Here is a 25859-nt window from a genome sequence, read left to right on the forward strand (position 1 = left end):
TGATCTTAAGTTTAATTTGGCGCACAGCTTTGTAGACCTTACACGTCGAAAAAGTTTGCCGCTTTTCTGCAACGTGGCTGATGACCTTGCCATATGGTCGGAAGGCGTCCTTGACAACTTCCTCTGGGACCTCGAAGGGGAGCTCAAAAACCTTACAGTCCTCAGGCCCATGCCTGCATGATCCACCGTCACTGCACCGATATGCCCGTCAGAATGTTTGAATCTGAGTGAGTTCGAGTATTTGGACACCACTGTCGCGCAGACCTCTGCACCGTTCATTTTAACGTAAACCACGCTCGCCGTTATGGAAAGATGTATTCCGACGACAGTCGCCGGATCTAAACGTAGATCGTCGCGTATGAACTGTTCTATTTAATTGGCCCGAGGACGCGCGTGATCTGGTTGGAAGGTAATTTTGATCGTTTCGTGGCGCCATGTGTGTGCCATAGTCGCACTGAACTTGGAACAAATGCAACTCGCGCCGCGAGAAGGTAAACACAAGCAAGTGCTCACGGTCGCGCACGGCGGGGCGCAGCGGACGTCCTCGCCCCACCGCAGCCGAAAGCAGATTGAATTCGAACACACCATTTAATTTGTGTAAACTTTCGGCATTCTATAAAACTAATGTTGTTACGGATGACATGCAAACCAATGAACACTATCAGATGCCATAAAAGCCAAATAAAATGCTAAGTTCTAAAAATACCGAGGATCACAATAGTAACTTCAGAAATGTTTATCCTTAATTTTCAAATGTAGTCGTTACTGTTCACTTATTTAGTACTTTCGGTACGGAGCGAAGTAAAAACTGGTGCGCTGCATCACCTTTTTTTAATCCCGAAGGAAATGTCTGGGACTGTTTGGAACAACGACTGAAACGGAGCAACCGACATCCCCACAATCTAATCATCAATGAATGGTTTCAGTGGAATACACCGTATGCGAAGAAACTTGTGAACTTTCTCCCTCGCTGAAGTGAGACCATAATGAATGGTAGGAGCTTTGTTACTCCCCTATTAACCGAAGAACTTAAGGTGTACACCTATACAGCAGTGCCCCAAGCGTACATATTTCGAACTGCAGCCTGGTTCATGTAGCCTGATCACGTAATGCGCACAGGATAGTCCCAGCGTTGTATCTACCCATGCGCAATATACGTGTCGGAAGGGATCAGTGTTTAACGTCCCGTCGATAGCGAGGTCATTACAGGCGGAGCACAAGCTCGAGTTAGGGAAGGATGGGGAGGGAAGTCGGTCGTGTCCTTTCAAAGAAACCATCCGGACATTTGCCTTAAGCGATTTCGGGAAATCGCGGAAAACTTAAACCAGGATGGCTGGAGACGGGTTTGAGCCGTCGTCCTATCGAATGCGAGTCCAGCGTGATAAGCACGGCGCCACCTCTCTCGTTACTGTACGTATCGCACCAATCTCGAAGGGGGCTGATTTTTTGTAAAGTTCATTTCAGTTAACAAAATCAGAGAGTGCAATGTTTCTACTTATTAAGTAATTGTTTTTAATTTTTGTTATTATTACCTATTAAGGAACTGTTGTCCTCTTAAGTATCTGTCTCGGAAGTATCTTATTGGATTTTCTTATTTTGAGAAGACAGAAGGAGCGATCTGTTTCACTTGCTAAAACATTCAAAAGCAAAGATCGCATAAATACTTCTTTATGTATAAGAATCGGTTTCGACAGACTTTGCTGTCATCTTCTGGTCCAGCTGAAAATGAACACGTTTCATAACAAAAAGATTTTTTTAAGACCTGAGGATGACAACAAAGTCTGTCGAAACCGGTTGTTTTAAATAAAGAAATATTTGTACTATCTTGGCTTTTCAACGTTTTTGGCAATTATCTTATTACTGTTCTGAATTATGGTTTGCACTATTCGTTTTATGATACTTAGTATCACAAGAATGTGTTTACCTAAATTCACGTTTATACAGAATTTTGCTCATTGAAGATGCAGTTATTTTTGCAGCTATTTCCCTGGCAGATCCGTAGGAATTTCAACATTCCGTGGAATGGACGTGGCTTATTTCTACAAGCTGCTGTCGATGATAAAGGAAGGAATTCGCTCAAGTGACAGAGTAATGTAGGAGGCAGTTTCACCTAGTCTGAAGTACGAATTGAACTACTCATTTATTATCTGCGTGACCGGACTCTCTCGCCGACTATTGCCAGTTTCCCCTTCCTGGCATGTTGAAATAAAACAAAATACGCAATAAAATCAAACGTGACCTTTCGTCAAATACGGCATTACTTATATACAAATCGAAAAGCTGACATATAAAGTTATATTGGTATTTATACAGAAATAAACGATTTCCGACGTACGTTATTATGATGCTGCGGGTCGTGATGATCGTACAGACAAACTTTCCTCACTGTACGCCTGAATTACGTAGATTATGCTTGTCTCGTCCATTCTGTTTCTAGAATACAAAGCAGTCAGTTCAGACAATGCTTATCGTAATCTGCTTGTATAGTAAAAAGTTTGTTTGCAAAATATTAATTACGGCATTTATGAAAACTTAATCTTTGAAAAACTCGCAGAGTATCCAATAGGAAACCTGAAATTAGCTGTTGACCATAGACGTCAGCGACAACACTATGTCATAAGCAATAACAAACGGTAATACTCGAAGTACCGACTTCTACTCGTGGGCTAGTTATCGTCATCCAGTGCGAATGCGGCAGTTATCGCCATATAGTGCTCGTGCGTGGATCACGGGAGTTTAGAACTGCTTTCTGTTGCCGGATGATGTGTCTGCTAATTCTTCCGCCAGATGGCTGCTGCGGTACAGCTGAACCGTTCGCGGCGGATCGTCGTATAATACCATCGCTATATGGTATTAGCGTGATGTCTGCTGGAATGACTGATTGTTTACCTAATGTACATACATTCTACGAGGATTGTTCGGAGAGTAAGGAACGATCAGTCGCGAAATGGAAACCACAGCGAAAATCAAAACTGTTTTCTTTACACATTTACCTGCACCTATGTACTTCCCTACATAGTCGCCGTTCCGACTCAGACATTTGTCGGAGCGTTATACCAAATTTCCAACACCATCGTCATAGAAGGCAGCCGCCTGTGCTTTCCGATAATTCTCTACGCTGGTCTATATCGTGTAGTCTGCACCCAAGTGTTTTCTTCGTATCCAGCGTTTCATGTGAAGAGAGATGATAGTACGAGCCAATTAGGGCTGTGTTGTGGGTGACCGAACACTTCCCATCGAAAAGGCTGCAGGAGCGTCTTCACTGCCCCTGCAGAAGGAAGTGCGTGGCAGTTGTGTTAGGTGGGCTGCGTTCATTAAGGCGAAGCCTCTCAGTGATCCCTCCTACTTGGTGAGAGACATTGTTGTTCTAGTCACCTTTACTCGCTCACAGTGCACTCATAACGGAAAAGAGCGTCTTGATGCGATCGACGATCATACCGGAGACACTGCCCAAAACGTCTGTGAATAGCCTCCTCCGATTTTGACAGTGGTTTTCATTTCGCGACCGATCGTTCCTCACTTTCCGAATAGCTCTCGTATATGTAGTGAACGCAAACAACCTCTAATGATAGTACAGATCTGCTCAAAAAAGGTATGAATAAACATATTGGGAAGAATTTGTGTTTTGCAAAAGCAGGCGTAAAATTCATGGGAAAAATGGGTTAATTGTTTCATCTTATACACATTCCGCTTCCGCGGATGTTTTAAAAAACGTGCCAATAAATTTCTGGAAACAAAATGTGCTTAAGATGAGACGGTGCAGAAGGACCCTTTCGTCTTGCGACAAAGGTTAAGCATCTGCCACGACTTGCACGCTACTGCGTGGAGACGTTTCCTGGTGTAAACGCGTTCCGTGAAGCCTTTCTGCAGTAACGAGGTGTCCCGCTGTGAGTTGTGAACCTGGGTATGAGAGGGGGGGGGGGGGGGGGGAGAGGGGGGAGAGGGGCGCGCCCGCGATTGAAAACGACCTCCCCTAATGAAGGCGCCCGCGCCCCCACGGTGCACTTTCGCCCCCGCATCGATGTCTGCACGGCAATCTGGCACCGCTCTGTTCGTGCACGTATCTCTACCTGACGGCGCCGCGTCTGATACTGACGTATTGGTAACCACACTGGTACCATGTTAAGCAAAGCTCAAATCAGTAGACAGTCAACACACTATAGAAAGTAACATTAGTCAACAGCATCCTTCACACCAAAGACTTTATTTCACCACTTCAGATAAAATGATGTAATATACTCGAAACTTTAATAAATTTCTCAACTCTTCGTGTTCTTCAGTGGAAACTGCAATACTTTTTTTATTTACAAAATGAAATTTTTCGGCGCGAAAAACGCTGTACAGACGTACTATACAAGCCAAACGTTTCCATTTTACCGTTTTGCATCTGTTTGGGGAACGATGTCACTAAAAATAACAATGACCAGTCTTGGATTTTCATTTGATTCGACCACTCGCCTTATTTATATGCGAGGGGTGTTCAATAAGTAATACAACTCTTTTTTCAACACAATCTCCGTTCAATTCGACGGTCTTGCGCCACCTTACTGGCACCGCCTGTATTCCCGCACGGTACCACTCTGCTGGTCGACGTCGGAGCCGACGTTTCGCTGCTTCAATAATCTTCTCATCGTCCACGTACTGCTTTCCGTGGAGTGCATTCTTCATTGAGCCAAACATGTGGTAGTCGGAAAGTGTAAATTCCTGGCTCCAGTAAGGGTGAGGAAGAGCTGTCCAATGAAATTTTGGGAGTGTGTGACCACTAGCAGCAGAGACATCCAGTTGTGCATCGAAATGTTTGACTGTAATCCGTCGATCACGTCGAATGAGTGTCCGCACACTCCAACATTACAGGAGTCACAGCTGTGTGCGGTCGGCCGGCGGCCGGCACACGGGAGCTGGGACAGGTTTGCTCGACCTTGTTGCGACCGTGATAGACGCATCGCACGACGACTCACAGTGCTTTTGTTCATTGCCACGTCTCCGTAGACATTCTGCAAGTGCCTGTGAATATCTGACTGAGATGCCTGGTTTTCCGGCAAAATAACCTCAAAGACAGCTCTCTGCTTGTAACACATCTCCATTACAGACGTCATTTTGAAAGCTACGTATAGCGCCGCACGTGTTGGAACTACATGAAACTATAGAGGCTGAAGCGAGGATATCCCACGATATCCCACAACAACTTCCCATTTTTCCAACTTTTGGCCGAGAAAGAAAATATTTTGCATTACTTATTGAACGCCCCTCGTACTTAAATCAGCACTATCGACAAAGCTGCTTGTTTTATATGTTAATTGCTCTGCGAGATTTTTTATTTAATTTACGGTATCTCGTAAAGGCTTTACGCCAAAGTAAGTTCTGTAATGAGAATTAACGACATAAATCAGAATAAATAATACAAACATTATTGTGGACTCAATTAGAAACTTTGAGTTGTTAATAAACGAAGTCTCCACAACAGAACGATAGACAGTAAACAGCATAGTGTTGGTAAGTGGTATTTGTTGTTTCTGTGGAATCCAATATCTTAGCTGCATCCGAAACATACAGTAAGTGTGATATGAGAATCGATAACAAATAAAACGAAGAAGGTTATTACTGAGACTTAGCATGACGAAATCGCGGGGAATGTAAATTAGTTTAGTTGTTGTCGTACAGTTCATGGATACAAATTAGGACCGCAATCACTATTAATCATTCTCGTAATACAAGTGCATTTTTTTCCTTTCGTTACAATCGCTCTATGAATGTTTTTGTGAGTTCCCACAGTGAAATTTCAGTCTGGAGCGATTTGTGCGTTTATTTGGAATTTTTGGGGGATTAAATCTGTGTGTTGAAGCGGGACTCAAACTTTATTTCTAAGTTTATTAGACTTTGTGAAAGAAATCACCAAGTAAATTTAAAATTTACTTCTTCATTTGTGTTGCTATATTCTCCGTATTTGCTTCAAAATTATTGAAGGTATTTAAAATCCGTCGTTGCAGCTACAACAAAATGTGTGTTTCTGTCACTAATCGCGTTTTGTTTTATTTAAATAAAACTTTTAGCCAGAAAGCTATAAACAGAAGAAGTATAATACTGTGGTCTGTTTCACATGGAGGAATGCATAGTTCTCTAAATCAGAGTGAGTTTAGGCCGGAATCAACAATGCTAAACAAAGGAATAGCTTAAAAACGTGCTCAAAAAGTGCAAACGTGCTGATGAGAGCGAAAATCAAGCGTAAAATACCTTAATAAAATCAACATCTTCTGTAACGAACTGTTTTTCGATCTAGAAAGCAAATCATTTTGTAAATATCTTTCATTACAGACTACCGCTGATGTTTTGGTGTTAAAAACACGGATGTTCTTGTAGTTGTAAAGACTGAATTAAAATACCTTCAGTAATTAACACTTACTCCTTATTTGCTTGCATTTATAATTTAATTAGTCTGTAATTAAAGTTTAAATTCGAATAACACAAGGTTCAATATATTTATATTCATGCTAATACGTGAATTTTCATTTTCACAGAAAATAAATAAATTGTAATAGGTTGTGTGAGCTGTTGCCTGGAGCCATTTGAAACTGAAAAGAATGGTTAACAATAATGCAAATCCATTCAGTACGCTATTTTTTCCTTGAAGTCAGTACCTTTCACTCGTGTGGAAGGTACGCAGCAACACTGACTCATTTATTACCAAAATCATACATACTTATTTTCTGTACTGTTCTTACGTACTTGATTTATTATTCGTTTCAAAAAAATGGTTCAAATGGCTCTGAGCACTATGGGACTTAACATCTGTGGTCATCAGTCCCCTAGAACTTAGAACTACTTAAACCTAACTAACCTAAGGACATCACACACATCCATGCCCGAGGCAGGATTCGAACCTGCGACTGTAGCAGTCGCGCGGTTCCGGACTGCGCGCCTAGAACCGCTAGACCACCGCGGCCGGCTATTATTCGTTTACAGACTGAAATTCTTATGAACTGGCCTGTTGCTCGGGAATTTTAAACGCCTGATGCGCGACAGCCCGCTCTGCACAACTGTTATTGCGGTTGCCTATACTGGAGGGATTTGCCTCACATGGTTGCGTGAAGTAGTGGTACTTGCTAGCGACCGAATAGTCCATTAGCTTTTGAACAAGGTACTCTTTCTACAAACCACGAAACTTCACAGTACAGTTAAAGTTGTAAGTTTATGGTTCACGTGAATGGAGGATGAAAGCAGCCTTGTAATATATACCTAAATAAAAACCGACATTATACTAAATTTTTAAAAACCTACATAAATATTATTTCGTCAGTGTTTGGCTACATTCGTTGAAATAATGTAAGTTGTTTTGCAAGTTGCTATACAACATTAAATTTTAGTAGGATTAAGAAAAGTCTGAAATCAAATATTAGCACGATTTCTCAATGTATCGAAGCACACACATCGTTCCTCGACAAATTGTGGCCATTGTCAGCACAAGAATCAGTATTACACAATATTAGCGTGAGGTTTCCTAGTGTGTTACTACCTTTCCTTTGGTTTGTATCTGAAGCTGTACTCAAGCATAGTACTAAACCAGCACAAATATTATAACTTCATTCTAGATTGGAAACATAAATTTTGGGAGAAAAACAGTAAATTTCACATTACTCTGCACTGAGTCATTTAAAATAAACGCGACTCTGATCTGCAGTTGGAGGGAATAAATTACACGCAACACGTTCTTCATAAAATTATTTGCGTGTGATATTGACAGGACTACATTGGCAGAACAAAAACAAACATTGCGTACGTGCGCCAGTCTATCTACTGTGACACCAGTTCAGCGCAAAACCGATAATGAAAATAGGGGTTCCTGTTAATATAATAATCTCATATATATTGAAATTACATCCCTACTTTGTGTTAATGTTCTAACACCGACGTTTCTGCACCTTTCACGTAGTGGATGCGCATTACCCTTGGTTGCGTTCAGCATTGGCTACAGCTGTGCGATGACATTAAGTATATAGTGGTGTCAGGGACGGTTGTCCGGTTAGATAACTCTGTCACCGCCTAAGAGTCTCAAATTGTTGCTGATATGTACTGTAATATCAAAGATGAACTTTAACGTATAACAGATAATATGAAAGATTCTCGAACGAAAGATTCTCAAGCGGATTTTTCATATTCTCAGCGATCTGTATGCACTGTACGGTGAACGTTGTCACAACAAATAAAACGATATATACGAACAAATACCTTCACTCGCCTTGTCAGTGACATCGTTTGCCTGCTGCACACTTTTGGCAACGTTTATAAAGCTGCTGAAATTAGTCAGAAAAGAGTTCTATTGCATATGTACACGAGGGGGCTTCAGAAACGAATTTACAGATTATAATGGCAGACCACGTATCTTTTTGAAAACTGCACTACACCTCAGAGACAAATACATGACGCTGTTCGTCAACATAGTCACCAAGTATCTGTAAACATCGGTCGGAACGTGCTACCTACCGTTCAATTCCTCGACGATAGTAAAGATCCTGATGGTGTTAAGTGGTCGTTGTTGTTCTGTGAAGTCCAATGTGGCAGCCACATCCAAATCATTACATACGAGTAAGTGCAATATGTGAGCTGGTCACGGAACCATCCGAGAACCCCTATGTGGCTCGTCGTTGAAAAATCTCTCCCCCGCAGGCTTACCGAAAGGGTGGAAATAACGTGGTGTAAGGTCTGGACTTACCGATCCGCATCACACACGTCTGTGCGGCGTTATTCAGATTGTTGATACCATTTCACAACGGCAGGACGCAAAATTGCATATGGTCCACATACCACCAAAATTTCACGGTGAATATGTGTGCAATTTAGACGTTTTGCCCCCTAGACTCGTACTGTCCCGTGTACTTCAATCTTTGTAATACGTTTCCTGTTGCCGCGCCATTTCGCTCACACACTGCGATGCCCCTGTTATCTGTAACTAATCATAAAATGGGGCGGATAGAAATAGGTTTCAGTTTAAAAGAAAAAAAATGATAATCTTAAATCCAAATTGTTGTTGCGGTCTTCAGTCCTGAGACTGGTTTGATGCAGCTCTCCATGCTACTCTATCCTGTGCAAGCTTCTTCATCTGCCAGTACCTACTGCAGCCTACATCCTTCTGAATCTGCTTAGTGTATTCATCTCTTGGTCTCCCTCTACGATTTTTACCCTCCACGCTGCCCTCCAGTACTAAATTGGTGATCCCTTCATGCCTCAGAACATGTCCTACCAACTGATCCCTTCTTTTAGTCAAGTTGTGCCACAAACTCCTGTTCTCCCCAAATCTATTCAGTACCTCCTCATTAGTTATGTGATCTGCTGATCTAATCTTCAGCATTCTTCTGTAGCACCACATTTCGAAAGCTTCTATTCTCTTCTTGTCTAAACTAGTTATCGTCCACGTTTCACTTCCATACATGGCTACATTCCATACAAATACTTTCAGAAACGAGTTCCTAACACTTAAATCAATACTCGATGTTAACAAATTTCTCTTCTTCAGAAACGCTTTCCTTGCCATTGCCAGTCTACATTTTATATCCTCTCTACTTCGACCATCATCCGTTATTTTGCTCCCCAAATAGCAAAACCCCTTTACTACTTTAAGTGTCACATTTCCTAATCTAATTCCCTCAGCATCACCCGATTTAATTCGACTACATTCCATTATCCTCGTTTTGCTTTTGTTGATGTTCATCTTATACCCACCTTTCAAGACACTGTCCATTCCATTCAACTGCTCTTCCAAGTCCTTTACTGTCTCTGACAGAATTACAATGTCATCGGTGAACTTCAAAGTTTTTATTTCTTCTCCATGGATTTTAATACCTACTCCGAACTTTTCTTTTGTTTCCTTTACGGCTTGCTCAATATACAGATTGAATAGTATCGGGGAGAGGCTACAACCCTGACTCACTCCCTTCCCAACCACTGCTTCCCTTTCATGTCCCTCGACTCTTATAACTGCCATCTGGTTTCTGTACAAATTGTAAATAGCCTTTCGCTCCCTATATTTTACCCCTGCCACCTTCAGAATTTGAAAGAATTCCAGTCAACATTGTCAAAAGCATTCTCTAACTCTACAAATGCTAGAAACGTAGGTTTGCCTTTCCTTAATCATTCTTCTAAGATAAGTTGTAGGGTCAGTATTGCCTCACGTGTTCCAACATTTCTACGGAATCCAAACTGATCTTCCCCGAGGTCGGCTTCTACCAGTTTTTCCATTCGTCTGTAAAGAATTCGCGTTAGAAAGAATTCCAAATTATAAGACCTTATAAGGTTGTGCCTAACATTAGACTTATAGTTAGATTTGGGACCTACCCCATGCTTTTATAACATAAAAAAACCTTGGTGCGTCTTCTTATCCTGCAAAGAACGGTGAATGGAAAGAACAGTGTTAATCTTATTATTTTTTCTGATTATTTGTATTTGGGGTGAATACGGTCTTCCAAAATCTCCGTTGGACGTAGGAAAATAATAAAAAATGTGCCTGATTCCAAAAACGTTTTATTCAATACAAAATCTACAGATACTTCATTAATTGTGGTTTTTTTATACTGTTCTCTAAATAAAATTATATCTCTAGTGACTTTTTTGTAACATTAAATTGATGAAGTAGGTTTGTTTGTTAATATATCAAGTCACTGATATCATGGCAAAAATTATGTTTTTGAAACCACAAGTCGTACTTCCACAAATGACAAAGAGTTCTGGGACATCTCCTTGCCTAAAAAATGACCCTCGTATGTTAACATAAATATGTTTAATCGGCTTTCTTTGTTCAGAAAAACATCATGATAACCTCTAGCTTCTAAATATCAAATTTTAATACATGCACTCTAAATGCTTGCTTACTTTTTCAGTATATTTTAATCGCAACAGTTGAGAAGAGCGCCAGGTGATTCTTCATTCCCATCAAAATCTTAGTGTTCTACTGAAGAAAGACACGATTACTGTGTCTGTCCACGCCACAAACTGCGAAGACACAACCCTACATTTTCAATTATCCGAAACACAAGGCAGATTAAAGTATACTTTCCACTCGAACCGTTGGTTAATGAATTTACTTACCATTTGCTGACATTTGCTTACCATTTACTTACGTTAAAACAACGCAGTCTAGATTGGTATTTACAGACAACGTTCGATGTAAACAGATTCTGCGCAAAATCCGATGTTCGTCACAGGGCGAGAAGAACGTCAACTCAGAGTGTCGTCAACGTTGAAACTGATAATTTTCCTGTTAGAATGGTTCACTGCGCGGAGTGGCCGCACGGTTTGAGGCGCCACGTCACGGATTGCGCGGCCCCTCCCGCCGGAGGTCCGAGTTCTTCCTCGGGCATGGGTGTGTGTGTGTTGTTGTTGTTAGCGTAAGTTAAGTTACTTTATGTAATGTGTAAGTCTAGGGACCGATGATCTCAGCAGTTTGGTCCCTTAAGAATAAACACTCATTTGAATACATTTTTTGAATGGTTCACAATCAATGTAGACAAACAGATCTTTTCATGGTGTTCGTATTTGTCTTCCGACACGATAGCATAGAACTTTTTTGGAAGTTTAATTTCGTATCTAATCATCCGACTTCTGTTCATTATAGAGTAGTTTCAGAAGGCCCTAGTGTATCATGAAAACTGTGCTACTAAACAAATATCAGAATGCATTTACATGTCCGTGTACCGATGATTTAATGAAGGTGACGTTGGCACTGCATTTTGCTGCCCGTGTAGTTACGTAGCTCGGTTGCTGGCGATACCGCAGAGAAGCAGCCAGAGATGGGGCAGGCTGAAAAGAAGAGCGTTTGTTTCTGGCGGCTCTCTGCCACAGACGCCCTCAAGTCGGCTTTGACTCTGCCACTTGACCCGAGGGCGGCGAGAGGCGTCGGACCAAAACATCGGCATCCCGAAGGCGGAAGAGTCCAAGCGCTAGCACGACAACAAGTGTTTATCTCTCACTCTCTGGCGAACTGGCAGAGAGAGGCAAAAACGTGCGTCTTGTCAACGAGAAATTTTCTGTACCGTATAGGCGCTCTCCGACTGATTCTGTTTAATGTATTTTGAGAAATCCATAAACAAAATTCTTAGCACACACTGTGACAGAATTGCAGAAAAGCCATGAGATGAGCCAATGTTTATAGCATTTGTAATGTTTTTACCTCTCCGTGATATATGTACACTTTAAAAAAATTATTGAACAGTACGATTAAGACATGTTAATTAGTTATTTGCATGTTTCGTGGATCATACACTCCTGGAAATGGAAAAAAGAACACATTGACACCGGTGTGTCAGACCCACCATACTTGCTCCGGACACTGCGAGAGGGCTGTACAAGCAATGATCACACGCACGGCACAGCGGACACACCAGGAACCGCGGTGTTGGCCGTCGAATGGCGCTAGCTGCGCAGCATTTGTGCACCGCCGCCGTCAGTGTCAGCTAGTTTGCCGTGGCATACGGAGCTTCATCGCAGTCTTTAACACTGGTAGCATGCCGCGACAGCGTGGACGTGAACCGTATGTGCAGTTGACGGACTTTGAGCGAGGGCGTATAGTGGGCATGCGGGAGGCCGGGTGGACGTACCGCCGAATTGCTCAACACGTGGGGCGTGAGGTCTCCACAGTACATCGATGTTGTCGTCAGTGGTCGGCGGAAGGTGCACGTGCCCGTCGACCTGGGACCGGACCGCAGCGACGCACGGATGCACGCCAAGACCGTAGGATCCTACGCAGTGCCGTAGGGGACCGCACCGCCACTTCCCAGCAAATTAGGGACACTGTTGCTCCTGGGGTATCGGCGAGGACCATTCGCAACCGTCTCCATGAAGCTGGGCTACGGTCCCGCACACCGTTAGGCCGTCTTCCGCTCACGCCCCAACATCGTGCAGCCCGCCTACAGTGGTGTCGCGACAGGCGTGAATGGAGGGACGAATGGAGACGTGTCGTCTTCAGCGATGAGAGTCGCTTCTGCCTTGGTGCCAATGATGGTCGTATGCGTGTTTGGCGCCGTGCAGGTGAGCGCCACAATCAGGACTGCATACGACCGAGGCACACAGGGCCAACACCCGGCATCATGGTGTGGGGAGCGATCTCCTACACTGGCCGTACACCACTGGTGATCGTCGAGGGGACACTGAATAGTGCACGGTACATCCAAACCGTCATCGAACCCATCGTTCTACCATTCCTAGATCGGCAAGGGAACTTGCTGTTCCAACAGGACAATGCACGTCCACATGTATCCCGTGCCACCCAACGTGCTCTGGAAGGTGTAAGTCAACTACCCTGGCCAGCAAGATCTCCGGATCTGTCCCCCATTGAGCATGTTTGGGACTGGATGAAGCGTCGTCTCACGCGGTCTGCACGTCCAGCACGAACGCTGGTCCAACTGAGGCGCCAGGTGGAAATGGCATGGCAAGCCGTTCCACAGGACTACATCCAGCATCTCTACGATCGTCTCCATGGGAGAATAGCAGCCTGCATTGCTGCGAAAGGTGGATATACACTGTACTAGTGCCGACATTGTGCATGCTCTGTTGCCTGTGTCTATGTGGCTGTGGTTCTGTCAGTGTGATCATGTGATGTATCTGACCCCAGGAATGTGTCAATAAAGTTTCCCCTTCCTGGGACAATGAATTCACGGTGTTCTTATTTCAATTTCCAGGAGTGTAATTTGCGACCTAAAAGTTCAAAAATATTCCATGGAGTATAAAGTGTTGCAAAACAGATTTCATTTCAGTTTGTGTTTGAAGGTCATTTTATTACGCACTAAATTCATGAAATCACTGGATAAATATTAAAGATTTTTATGAGCGAATGCCTCTGTCTTTCCCTCTTCACTAAGATTGATGCAGGGAGTGTAAATCATTTCTGTTTCTGGTTTTATGTTTGTGAATGTTACTGTTGTTTCAAACTGATTGCTTTCCGACGTCAAACTTTCTAAGGGAGCGAATGTAATGTAAAGCTGTTGTGAGTAAGTCTGATTGTTTAAAGAGCTGTGTTCAAGAAGTTCTTGTATGAGGACCAACTTATTACACGCATCGTTTGTGCACATATGCATGTATCTGTCTTCTATGTCTACATCTTCATCTACATTTATACTCCGCAAGCCACCCAACGGTGTATGGCGGAGGGCACTTTACATGCCATTGTCATTACCTCCCTTTCCTGTTCCAGTCGCGTATGGTTCGCGGGAGGAACGACTGCCGGAAAGCCTCCGTGCGCGCTCGAATCCCTCTAATTTTACATTTGTGATCTCCTCGGGAGGTATAAGTAGGGGGAAGCAATATATTCGATACCTCATCCAGAAACGCACCCTCTCGAAACCTGGGCACCAAGCTACACCGCGATGCAGAGCGCCTCTCTTGCAGAGTCTGCCACTTGAGTTTGCTAAACATCTCCGTAACACTATCACGCTTACCAAATAACCCTGTGACGAAACGCGCCGCTCTTCTTTGGATCTTCTCTATCTCCTCTGTCAACCCGACCTGGTACGGATCCCACACTGATGAGCAATACTCAAGTATAGGTCGAACGAGTGTTTTGTAAGCCACCTCCTTTCTTGATGGACTACATTTTCTAAGGACCCTCCCAATGGATCTCAACCCGGCACCCGCCTTACCAACAATTAATTTTATATGATCATTCCACTTCAAATCTTTCCGTACGCATACTCCCAAATATTTTACAGAAGTAACTGCTACCAGTGTTTGTTCCGCTATCATATAATCATACAATAAAGGATCCTTCTTTCTATGTATTCGCAATACATTACATTTGTCTATGTTAAGGTTCAGTTGCCACTCCCTGCACCAAGTGCCTATCCGGTGCAGATCTTCCTGCATTTTGCTGCAATTTTCTAATACTGCAGCTTCTCTGTATACTACAGCATCACCCGCGAAAAGCTGCATGTGTGTTTGTTTAAAGTTTCTAATTTACATATACCACTAGCTTAGAACTTTTGCTATGTGTACAACATTGATTAATTTCGCTAAAAATATTTTATGCGAATTTCCGTCTTATATTTAATTCTAATATGTTTTGTGATTTGGAGAGCTTCTAAAATCATGGTTTGCTCTTTGCTTTGGCTTACTCATTCTTAGAAATGCTTCCTCTGCAGTGGTATCCGTAAATCTTTGTTCTTTTGGTCTTCACCACCTCGCTCTCTATCTCTCTCTCTCTCTCTCTCTCTCTCTCTCTCTCTCTCTCTCTCTCACACACACCATGGAACTAAAAACCGAGGGCCCTGGGGAGCAGGAAGCAGCCAAAGCCATCTCGTAGCAGATGGAAGGTTCTGCATGACTCTGAGGAGTGAGGATACCGGTCGACAGGAAATGAGTCTGCCTTCTCCAGACGACAGAAAGGGAAGGGCCGGCGTGCTTTGACGTCGGGAAATTAAATTTTTTTTATCGCCGAGACTGTACTGAAGAAGCCCGCAGAAATAATTTCGATAATAGATCGTAAGAATATGGTTTACTGTCTGTGCTTTGTTGACATCTAAAATCTGTTTAATACTGAATTCATTCACACCTGAAGATAATGTTTACATCAACGTAATGGTCTTCTTTTTTTTGCGCTGCACGCAGTGTCATTTGGTCCTTACATTAACTATTCAAAAAAACATTTATATTTCAGCGTAACTGTGAACAGAAACCATGAAAATTATCTTTCTGGTACTTTAAACAAAAACAACACTTGGTACTTACCAAACAAAAATTATAAAATAATATGCCTATTACATTGACATATATGCATAAACTGTTTTCGTCGTGTTACGTATTGTCAGTAATAATCCTACAATAATCCTACAATAAATACAACCTCAGGAGAAATTTGTAGTGCCTCAGCGATTAACATTGTATAGAGAATTTGTGAAAAATTTTTTGCTATATGAAGCATTTCACAATACTGAATAGGTAAAATCGGATTTAACCACGAACTGAATTCACGACAATCTGTTCGTTTTCGTGTACGGCGCGGAAAAGATCTAGCTATAAATATGCTTACAAATGACTCCCGCATTGACTTTTGAATGAAGGAAATGTTATTGTGAATTGAACTCACGGTTCTTTATATCGTGAGGTATCAGAAGAGCAAATCCACAGGTCACGAAAGATATCTGAACACGAAACCAGACCTGAAGACGGTAGCCTCAAAGGCCATCGGTAAATAGCCATACTCACTTATTCCTTGATATTTCAAGCCTACCCGCATCGAAACATAATAGTGGTATTCGTACTTATCAAAGAAACTATTGTGAATATATTAATACCAATAAAACCTATTGTTTGCAATACACAGAAGGGCCAAAGAAACACGTACACCTGCCTAATATCGCGTAGGGCCCCCGCGAGCACGCAGAAGTGACGCAGCGCGACGTGGCATGGAATCGACTAATGTTGCTGGAGGGAACTGACACCATGAATCCTGCAGGGCTGTCCATAATTCCGTAAGAGTACGAGGGGGTGGAGATCTCTTCTGAACAGCACGTTGCAAGGCATCCCAGATATGCTCAATAATGTTCATTTCTTGGGAGTTTGGTGGGCAGCGGAAGTGTTTAAACTCGGCAAAGTGTTCCTGGAGGCACTCTGTAGCAGTTTTGGACGTGTGGGGTGTCGCATTGTCCTGCTGGAATCGCCCAAGTCCGTCGGAATGCATAATGGACATGAATGGATGCAGTTGATTGGTCATGATGCTCACGTATGTGTCACCTGTCAAGAGTCGTATCTAGACGTATCAGGGACCCCATATCACGCCAACTGCACACGCCCCACACCATTACCAAGCCTCCACCAGCTTGAACAGTCCCCTGTTGACATGCTGGGTCCATGGATTCATGAGGATGTCTCCATACCCGTACACGTCCATCCGCTTGATAAAATTCGAAGCGAGACTCGTTTGACCAAGCAACATGTTTCCAGTCATCAACTGTCGGTTGTTGGTGTTGACGGGCCAAGACGAGACATAAAGCATTTGGCGTGCAGTCATCAAGGGTACCACGAGTGGACCTTCGCCTCCGAAAGCCCATATCGACGATGTTTCGTTGCATGGTTCGCACGCTGACACTTGCTGATGGCCCAGCATTGAAATCTCCAGCAATTTACGGAAGGCTTGCACTTTGCCACGTTGAAGGATTCTCTTCAGTCGTCGTTGGTGCCGATCTTGCAGGATCTTTTTCCGGCCGCGGCGATGTCGGATATTTCATGTTGTACCAGATTCCTGATATTCACGGAACACTCGTGAAATGGTCGTACGGGAAAATTCCCACTTCGTCGCTACCTCGGATACGCTGTGTCCCATCGCCAACTATAGCACCACGTTCAAACTCACTTCAGTCTTGATAACCTGCCACTGTAGCAACAGTAACCGATCTAACAACTGCGCCAGACACTTGTTGTCTTATATAGGCGTTGCCGGTCGCAACACCTTATTCTGCCTGTTTTCATATCTCTGTATTTGAATAAGCATACCTATACCAGTTTCTTTGGGGCTTCAATCTAAATAATGTATTGAACACCATTAAGACCAGCGGAATATGTATGTACCAGCGTCAGTTGAAGGTTTAAGCCGATTATCGCCAGCTTCGGTCATCCACCATCTTTTCACCGCCACTGCCGCCAAGACGGACATGATTCCATTCCGCTGGACTGAGCCGAATTCCTGCTGTCGCTCTGCTGTTTTGCCGTTGGACTGTTTGACTGGTGCTCGACTACAGGTGTTAGGCTTTGGAGCATTTCCTCAGAATATCTGTGATACCGTGGCACTTGCCAAGTGAATACAGTGAACTTGCTTACATGACAGCATCCAGTGACAGACGGTGAACGTTTGTAACTTGTAGTTTCTCTTGCTTCCATTTCGTTTACTTTCTCGTGGACTTCAATATTTCGTAGGTACAAAGCTTGACGATTTAAGTTGTATTAATGTTTGTTAGCCAATAAACACTGAAACTGAGGAAAAAAGCAAGTACAGCCCCGCGTTCGACTGTGATGAGCCAATTGGGACCGACCGACCGCCGTGTTATCCTTTGCCAATGGCGTCATCGGATGTGTTATGGAGGGCCATGAGGGCAGCGCACTGCTCTTTCGGCCATTGCCGCTTTCTTGTCTCCCGGTCCGGTCCTCCGAACAAAGAAAAATCTCCGATAGTACCGAGAAGCGGAGCCTCGTCTTCCAAATAGCAGCTAGACACGCTGATCACCGAGCTACGGAGGCAGACCTGAAAATTCAAAAGCGTTTACTTATTGGTGTAGGTCACAGCACACCTCTCAAGCACTCAGCGCAGTCATCCACGCCAAATAATGACACACTGAAATAGAGAATGAACAAGCATCGTAAGTACTGCAGTACCTGTCCGTGAATACACTATAGCACAGGTCACAACATTCGTCCGATTACTAAATGGGAGGACTGTAAGGAAGTCGAGGGAGCGGTTGTACCCTCGCGAGCGAGTAGCTCATAGCACGTGGCTTCAGCGGAGTGCGTTTCCCCGCTTGTTAAAAAGCTAATAGGAGAGTCAAGGATCTCGGGCAGCGTAACGCGAGACGCGTGCCGCATTACGTAAGGCACAGCTGTGGAATCCGCTAGTTTCGGCTGTCGCGAACAGTGGCCGGCATTGTCGCGCAAACCGGTGTCTGTTACGCGGGAGAGCGCATCAGCTGCGTCACCGAGCCGTGCGCGCTCGCCACCCGTCTATCACGCTCCACTTTGCACGCTTCTCGGCTTTCAAAAAAGCCGGGCTCGGTCTTGCGCGCGGCGTCCGTAAAAGGTTTGCCGGCAGGCCCGCGCCAAGTGTGGCAACTGCGCCCACGCAACAAGACAGGCGTGCCAATTAATTAGCTGGCGAAAAAAAAATAAAAAATAAAAGGTTGAGTGGAGGGGGGTAGTGGAGACGAGAGGCCGGCGGTTTGGCGGCGAACGGCGGGCGAATGCGTGCCCCACAGTGTCACTGCGCTACAGAGGCCCGTCGCAGTGTTGCCAACAGCAGCACGTCTTTAAGGAACGCGCAGTTGCCGGTCACTTTATAAGTAGGATGCTTGCTGTTGTTTTGTTATTAGACTGGGACGCTCCGTAAGGGAGTTCTGGTTTTGGCCGGCTGTTTCACTAACGAAGGCGTTACTGTCCTCTCGGGATCTCTCCCGATTTATCGCTCAAGCGGGAGGCGCCCTGTATTCCACGCGGTCTGAAGCACGCATATCAGCGGCGAAGGATTTATTTGCAAGGAGAACGAAACGGTAAAACGCCAAGTTTTGCCAGATTCAAACCCTGCTCTAGACTAAACTTCTTCCGAACAGGTCTCGTAAGACCCTATCGCTGCTGACCGACCGCCGTGTCATCCTCAATCTATAGGCGTCACTGAATATGAAGCGTGTGGTCAGCACACGCTCTCTCCGCCGTTGTCAGTTTTCGTGACCGGAAGCGCTACTTCTCAGTCAAGTAGCTCCTCAATTTGCCTCACAAGGGCTGAGTGAACCCCGCTCGGTAGAGCTGAGAGTCACCCATCCAAGTGCTAGCCAAGCCCGACAGCGCTTAACTTCGCTGATCTGACGGGAACCGGTGTTACCGCTGCGGCAAGGCCATTGGCCAAACCCCGCTCTACACATTGTAAATCACGTCAAGATCGAGCTTTATCGAAATCGTTCTCTGCTAGCTAGTGAAGGAAAAGTGTCCTTAATGGCTCTTTAAAGACTACTGAATCCTTTGAAGGACATCAAATTCAAATGGCTCTAAGCACTATGGGACTTAACATATGAGGTCATCAGTCCCCCGGACTTCTACATCTACATGATTACTCTGCAATTCACATTTAAGTGCTTTGCAGAGGGTTCGTTGAACCACAATCATACTATCTCTCTACCATTCCACTCCCGAACAGCGCGCGGGAAAAACCAACACCTAAACCTTTCTGTTCGAGCTCTGATTTCTCTTATTTTATTTTGATGATCATTCCTACCTATGTAGGTTTGGCTCAACAAAATATTTTCACATTCGGAAGAGAAAGTTGGTGACTGAAATTTCGTAAATAAATCTCGCCGCGACGGAAAACGTCTTTGCTTTAATGACTTCCATCCCAACTCGCGTATCATATCCGCCACACTCTCTCCCCTATTACGTGATAATACAAAACGAGCTGCCCTTTTTTGCACCCTTTCTATGTCCTCCGTCAATCCCACCTGGTAAGGATCCCACACCGCGCAGCAGTATTCTAACAGAGGACGAACGAGTGTAGTGTAAGCTGTCTCTTTAGTGGACTTGTTGCATCTTCTAAGTGTCATACCAATGAAACGCAACCTTTGGCTCACCTTCCCCACAATATTATCTATGTGGTCTTTCCAACTGAAGTTGTTCGTAATTTTAACACCCAGGTACTTAGTTGAATTGACAGCCTTGAGAATTGTACTATTTATCGAGTAATCGAATTCCAACGGATTTCTTTTGGGACTCATGTGGATCACCTCACACTTTTCGTTATTTAGCGTCAACTGCCACCTGCCACACCATACAGCAATATTTTCTAAATCGCTTTGCAACTGATACTGGTCTTCAGATGACCTTACTAAACGGTAAATTAGAGCATCATCTGCGAACAACCTAAGAGAACTGCTCAGATTGTCACCCAGGTCATTTATATAGATCAGGAACAGCAGAGGTCCCAGGACGCTTCCCTGGGGAACACCTGATCTCACTTCAGTTTTACTTAGAACTACTTAAACCTAACTAACCTAAGGACATCACACACATCCATGCCCGAGGCAGGATTCGAACCTGCGACCGTAGCAGCAGCGCAGTTCCGGACTGAAGCGCCTATAACCGCTCGGCCAAAAAGATCGGCGTAGGACATCATCTTTACGCCAGCGACATTTATAAGTTTTTATTACACTATTGCAATTTCGGCCTTAGGCCGTTATCAAGTGCTGCTGCATGTTTAAAAAATTATTTTACAGATTCATTATGTATCTCGGCGTTGTGCCGATTATACAAGACATTTTAACTGTGTAGCCATGTTACTTACATATTATGGCTTTAAGCCATGTCAACATAATTTAAGCTGACACATTTGGATGTTTTTTTTTTCTTTATTATATTTCAATTCCCCATCGGGGAGGGCTGGCAGCAGCATATCCGCTGCTCTTCAGCCGAAAGACATAGAACAAACAGAAGAAGACATTTAAAAATAACTAAGGAGAGAATATGGTGAACATAGATATAAAAAAAGGGGGGGAACATCATGGAAGGCAATAGACAAAAAACGGGGTGACTGTAAAGTGGAGATAAAAAACTGTTTAAAAGTAGCATACACAAAAAGCCACACACTGCGACTATTAAAAGAACACAAGGCACAGTATGACTGGAGCATAAAAGGCATCGACGGATGGCATAGCACATCACAAACACTGACGGCGAACCTCAAGGCAGTACACAATTAAAATCACACCTCTTGACGCACAGGAGAAACAGCACTAAACACAACACTGATGTGGCACACTGACTATGATCAAAACAGAGGATCTGCCAGGCGCAAGGAGATGAGGGAGACCGGAAGAAGGGAGGGAGGGGAAGAGATGGGGGAGAAGAGTGGGGGGCGCGCTGAGGAGGGCCAGGTAGGGAGGGATGTGGGAAGGAAAGAGGCAAGTATGGGGTGCAGGGTCTCAGGGGGTTGGGGGGGGGGGAAGGAGGAAAATCCGCTCTGGGAGAAGGAGGGAAGAGGAAAATGGGGGCCCTGGGGTGGGGGGGGGGGGGGAACAAGGCCAGGTTATAGTTGGAAGGAAGGGTAGATGTCATGGCGAAGTTCGTCATCCGGGAGGGGGAGGCGTTGGAAATTGCCCTGATGAAGGAGATGGAGGGTGTGGAGGTGGAGAGAGGGAGGGATACAGCGATAGAGGCGCGGCAATGGGCGGGGGGTGGTTTGGATGTTGCTGTCAATACTGTTAAATACATTCATGACGGTGTTACACAGTGCGAGCATACATATTCAGCAATCGTAAAACAGCTATATCTGTAAGTGCACATGTTCGTTAACCCATCACTAGTCACAAATGCATTAGACCACAGCTGCAGACTACTGTTTGCAGGCTAGTAATAACCGTTTTGGTGCATAAACGCATTACAGATATTGTTTTGATATGTGTGGAGTGCCATTGCAGTCCAACGACTGTATTCGGAAGCAAAGAGTATTCCCTCGTTGCACAATTATGCAATATGCTGTAAAATCTTGAGTAACTTATTCTTAAACCATCATAGATAAACGTGAGGATTATTTTTCAGCAGCACTTGATAATGGCCTAAGGCCGAAATTGGAGTAATTTAATAAAAATTTATAACAGTCACTGGCGTAAAGATGTTGTCCTTCAAAAATTTTTTACGACTGTGAATCCCAGCTACAACAAGTTTATTCACTATTGAATCCGTTTGTAACCTGGCTTACTCGCAGCTTGCCTTCGATTGTCCTGTGGCTGGTCTTGATGAATTGTTTTCCTGGTGTTAACGAGCTTGACGGACACACAAATAATACACACCACACTTGAGTAATTTATTGTCGACTTCTTCTTGTTTGTACACAGTGGTCCCTGTCTGATAATCAGCTTTATAACAGGCAGCAATCTAAACATTCGTGTCTGGTGAGCAAGTTACATTAACAGGGCACCACATCACAAAGTACTTCGGCAGCACACTAACGCATGAATTCACGCTGTTCGGGCACGAAGTGTACATATTTTACCGAAATGCGGACTGATCCACACCGATAGCTACAAACTGACTATATGATGTTGACTTAATGAATGTTAACTAATGGCTCAATGAAAATTACACAATGCGACATAAGCTGTAGGCTGCTCACCCTGGGCTACTTGTGGCGCTGTGAGCCACCCATATTTATAGACGAACATCATATCAGAAATCACAAAATGTTGAAATACAGAGCTCTTACATTTCAAATAGTGATATGATAAACAGGAAAATTAAAATAGTCTAAATGCAATGGACAGCGATGTGAGTTTATTAAAGTAATAGCTGAATAACTAGAAAATCGCAAAAATAATAGGTATCACGTCGATTTTACAGTACAAGTAGTTCACAAGTCTGCGAGAAAGTTTCAAGAAATTGAAATTTTCTAATTTGAACAATTAACGAACTAACAAGTTATTTTAATGAAAGTAGGGATTTTTGGAATCAGAGAAATTAGGGCCACAAAACTATGGAACCAAATCTTGGAAATAATCATAATTTAAGACTGCAGCTTTCTAGAACAAGTAGATTTTGAATATGAATAACTTTTTAAATATGAAGTTTTTGGAAAAAGTAAAACATTTGTTGAAAAGAAGGGAATGAAGCCTTTCATACACACTGTACCATTTTAAAAACAAGCTACTATTTACTCACTGAAAATTTCACCTTAATGCGATTTGCATGTATAGTAAATCACTAACATTTCTTTAAAGAAAATGTTTCTCTGTGAACTGATTATATTTATTAATTGAGAAACTAAAGAATGAATAATAAAGTTTTCATAACACCTGCTTAAATATGAAATAGGACATTTCGAGTAACTATGTGCTATTAAGATACGTGATCAAATAAAAAAACAAAATTATTTTAATATCTTGAGTCGTGTAAGAATAAAGAACACGTACCACCTTGCTTTTCATCATCACCCGAAAGTGGTGCAAAGTAGGTAGCTAGTGCGTAATGAATTCCTCACTCTGCAGCAGTATTTTGAACTTTCTTGGAAGATTAAAACTATGTGCTGAACGGGGACTCGAACCCGGAACTTCATCCTTCACGCGTAAATGCTCTTACCGGCTGAGCTATCCGCGCACGACTCACAATTGGCCCTCACCTCTGCTGGTACTTCCAAACTTCAGAGAAGCGTACTCAGCTTTTAACAATCCCCTAGGCTGTAGCTAAGACATTTCTCCGCGATTTCCTTTTTTCCACGAGTGGTAGTCTGACAGATTATAAAGGGGAGCTTTTGCGAAATTTAAAAAGCAGGAGAGACTGATAGAATTGAAACTATGAGGGCAGGTCGTGGATCGTGCATCGATACCTCAGACTGGGCGAGCATTGCCCTCGAAGCACCAGATTCTGGGTTCGAGTACCGGTCCCGTACGCAGTTTTAATCTGCCAGGAAGTTTCAGGATAGTAGTTAATTCGCTGACTTCTCGCATCATTGAGAACAGTTTCTCAGATGTTACATTAGGAGACTTTACATCTATTTCGTCCGAAAATTTATCAGGAGCGAGTTTTATCTTACATGCATGATGGAACCCGTTTCCTTCAAATTGGAATATTGACTTACAAACTCCACCTCCAGCGAAACTGTTGTCGCGACCAACTGTGGCATGTTTCAAGGGAAAAAATAAATGAAAAAGCTTATTTTGATAGTATTTATAATCTTTTTCGAGACCGTCTTGGTTTAAGTAATCACCGCTGTTACACACACGATTTTGCTCACACATTCGACTTTGATGCCAAGTGTTCGGAGACAGCTGCTGCTTGCCAGTAACCCACTCGATTTTTTTTAATAACGCTTCCCGACTCGAATATCGTACACCAAACCCACCAGTAACATCTTTGTAATTAATTGAGCATTGAATTTCTCCCTTAAGGCATTTACCCACAATGGGTAATTGAAAGTAAACACGGAATGGGTAATACTCATTTAGTATGAACATTGACGGATGTAACTCTTAAGTGTTAGTTTGACCTTCTCGTAGTACGTCCGTAAAGAAAGGACACACATACATGACGACTCAAATCGAAAACTATCAATTATCTAAGTGTGGTTTCGATTCTAGTACAAAAATAGCTAATGTACTACACGTTTCTATACACAATAATCCAAAATGGCTACTTCAAAATATAAATATCGACCTCATTCATTGGCAAGTCAATAAAACAGCATTTATCGTTTGTGGTTCTCGGCTCTGGCAGCTATGGAAGTTATTGTTTCTGTTTCCGTTCTTGTTGTCGTTGTAGTTGCTGTTGTTGCTGTTGTTGTTGTTGTTGTTGTTGGTGGTGGTGGTGGTGATTGTCATGTTGTGGTCCTCAGTCAGAAGACTGATCTGATGCATCTCTCCACGCTGCCCTATCCCATTCAAGACTCTTCATTTCTGCATAGCTACTGCAACCTACATCCATTTGAACCTGCTTATTCTTTTCAAGCCTTGATTTCTTAATTTCCCTCTACAATTTTTACCGACCATTACCATATCTACGATTCGTTGATGTGTGTGTCCTGTCAACCAACCTCTTCTTTCAGTCAACTTCTGCCATGAATTTCCTTTTTCTCCAGTTCGATTCAGTACCCCTTCATTAGTTATTCTATTTACCCATCTAATTGTCAACATTCTTCTGTAGCTCCTCATTTTAAGAACTACTATTTTCTGCTTGTCTGAGCTCTGCTTACCGTTCAGTTTCACTAAGACGTTTCTCTTTTTCTAAAATGGCTTACTTGCTATAGCTAGTCTGCATTTTATATCCTCTATGCTTTGACCATCATCAGTTATTTTTCTGCCTAAATAGCGAACTTCATCGACTACTTTTAGTGTCTCATTTCCTAACCTGATTTTACCAGCATCACCTGTTTTAATTCGACTATCTTCTATCGCCTTTGTTTCACTTTTGAGGTGGTCATTTTATAACATCTTTTCAAGACACTATCCATTCCGTCCAGCTGCTCTTGTGAATCATTTGCCGTGTCTGACAAAATTAGAACCTCATCGGCAAACCGCAAAGTCTGAATTTCATCTTCCAGAACTTTAATTGAGGGTAACTCGTGAATTTGTGGGTAGTGTGTGTGAGGTTGTCTATTACAGAAGCTCCAAGCTATAGCGTAACTTTGTTCTGTAATAGTTTCATATTAT

The 25859-nt window shown here is 43.2% G+C and overlaps 1 protein-coding gene across 1 annotated transcript in view; it reads left to right on the forward strand.

Moving 5' to 3' along the window:
- Window positions 1–3976: 3976 nt before the first annotated feature.
- The window catches only part of LOC126262680 (tensin-1), a 622011-nt gene continuing 600128 nt past the window's right edge, over window positions 3977–25859 (forward strand). Inside the window, exon 1 of the mRNA XM_049959456.1 lies at window positions 3977–4102. Coding sequence (XP_049815413.1) covers window positions 3977–4102 — 126 coding nt within the window. The remainder of the gene's footprint in view (window positions 4103–25859) is intronic.

Source organism: Schistocerca nitens, chromosome 6 (assembly GCF_023898315.1).
Source record: "Schistocerca nitens isolate TAMUIC-IGC-003100 chromosome 6, iqSchNite1.1, whole genome shotgun sequence".
Taxonomy (NCBI): Eukaryota; Metazoa; Arthropoda; class Insecta; order Orthoptera; family Acrididae; genus Schistocerca; species Schistocerca nitens.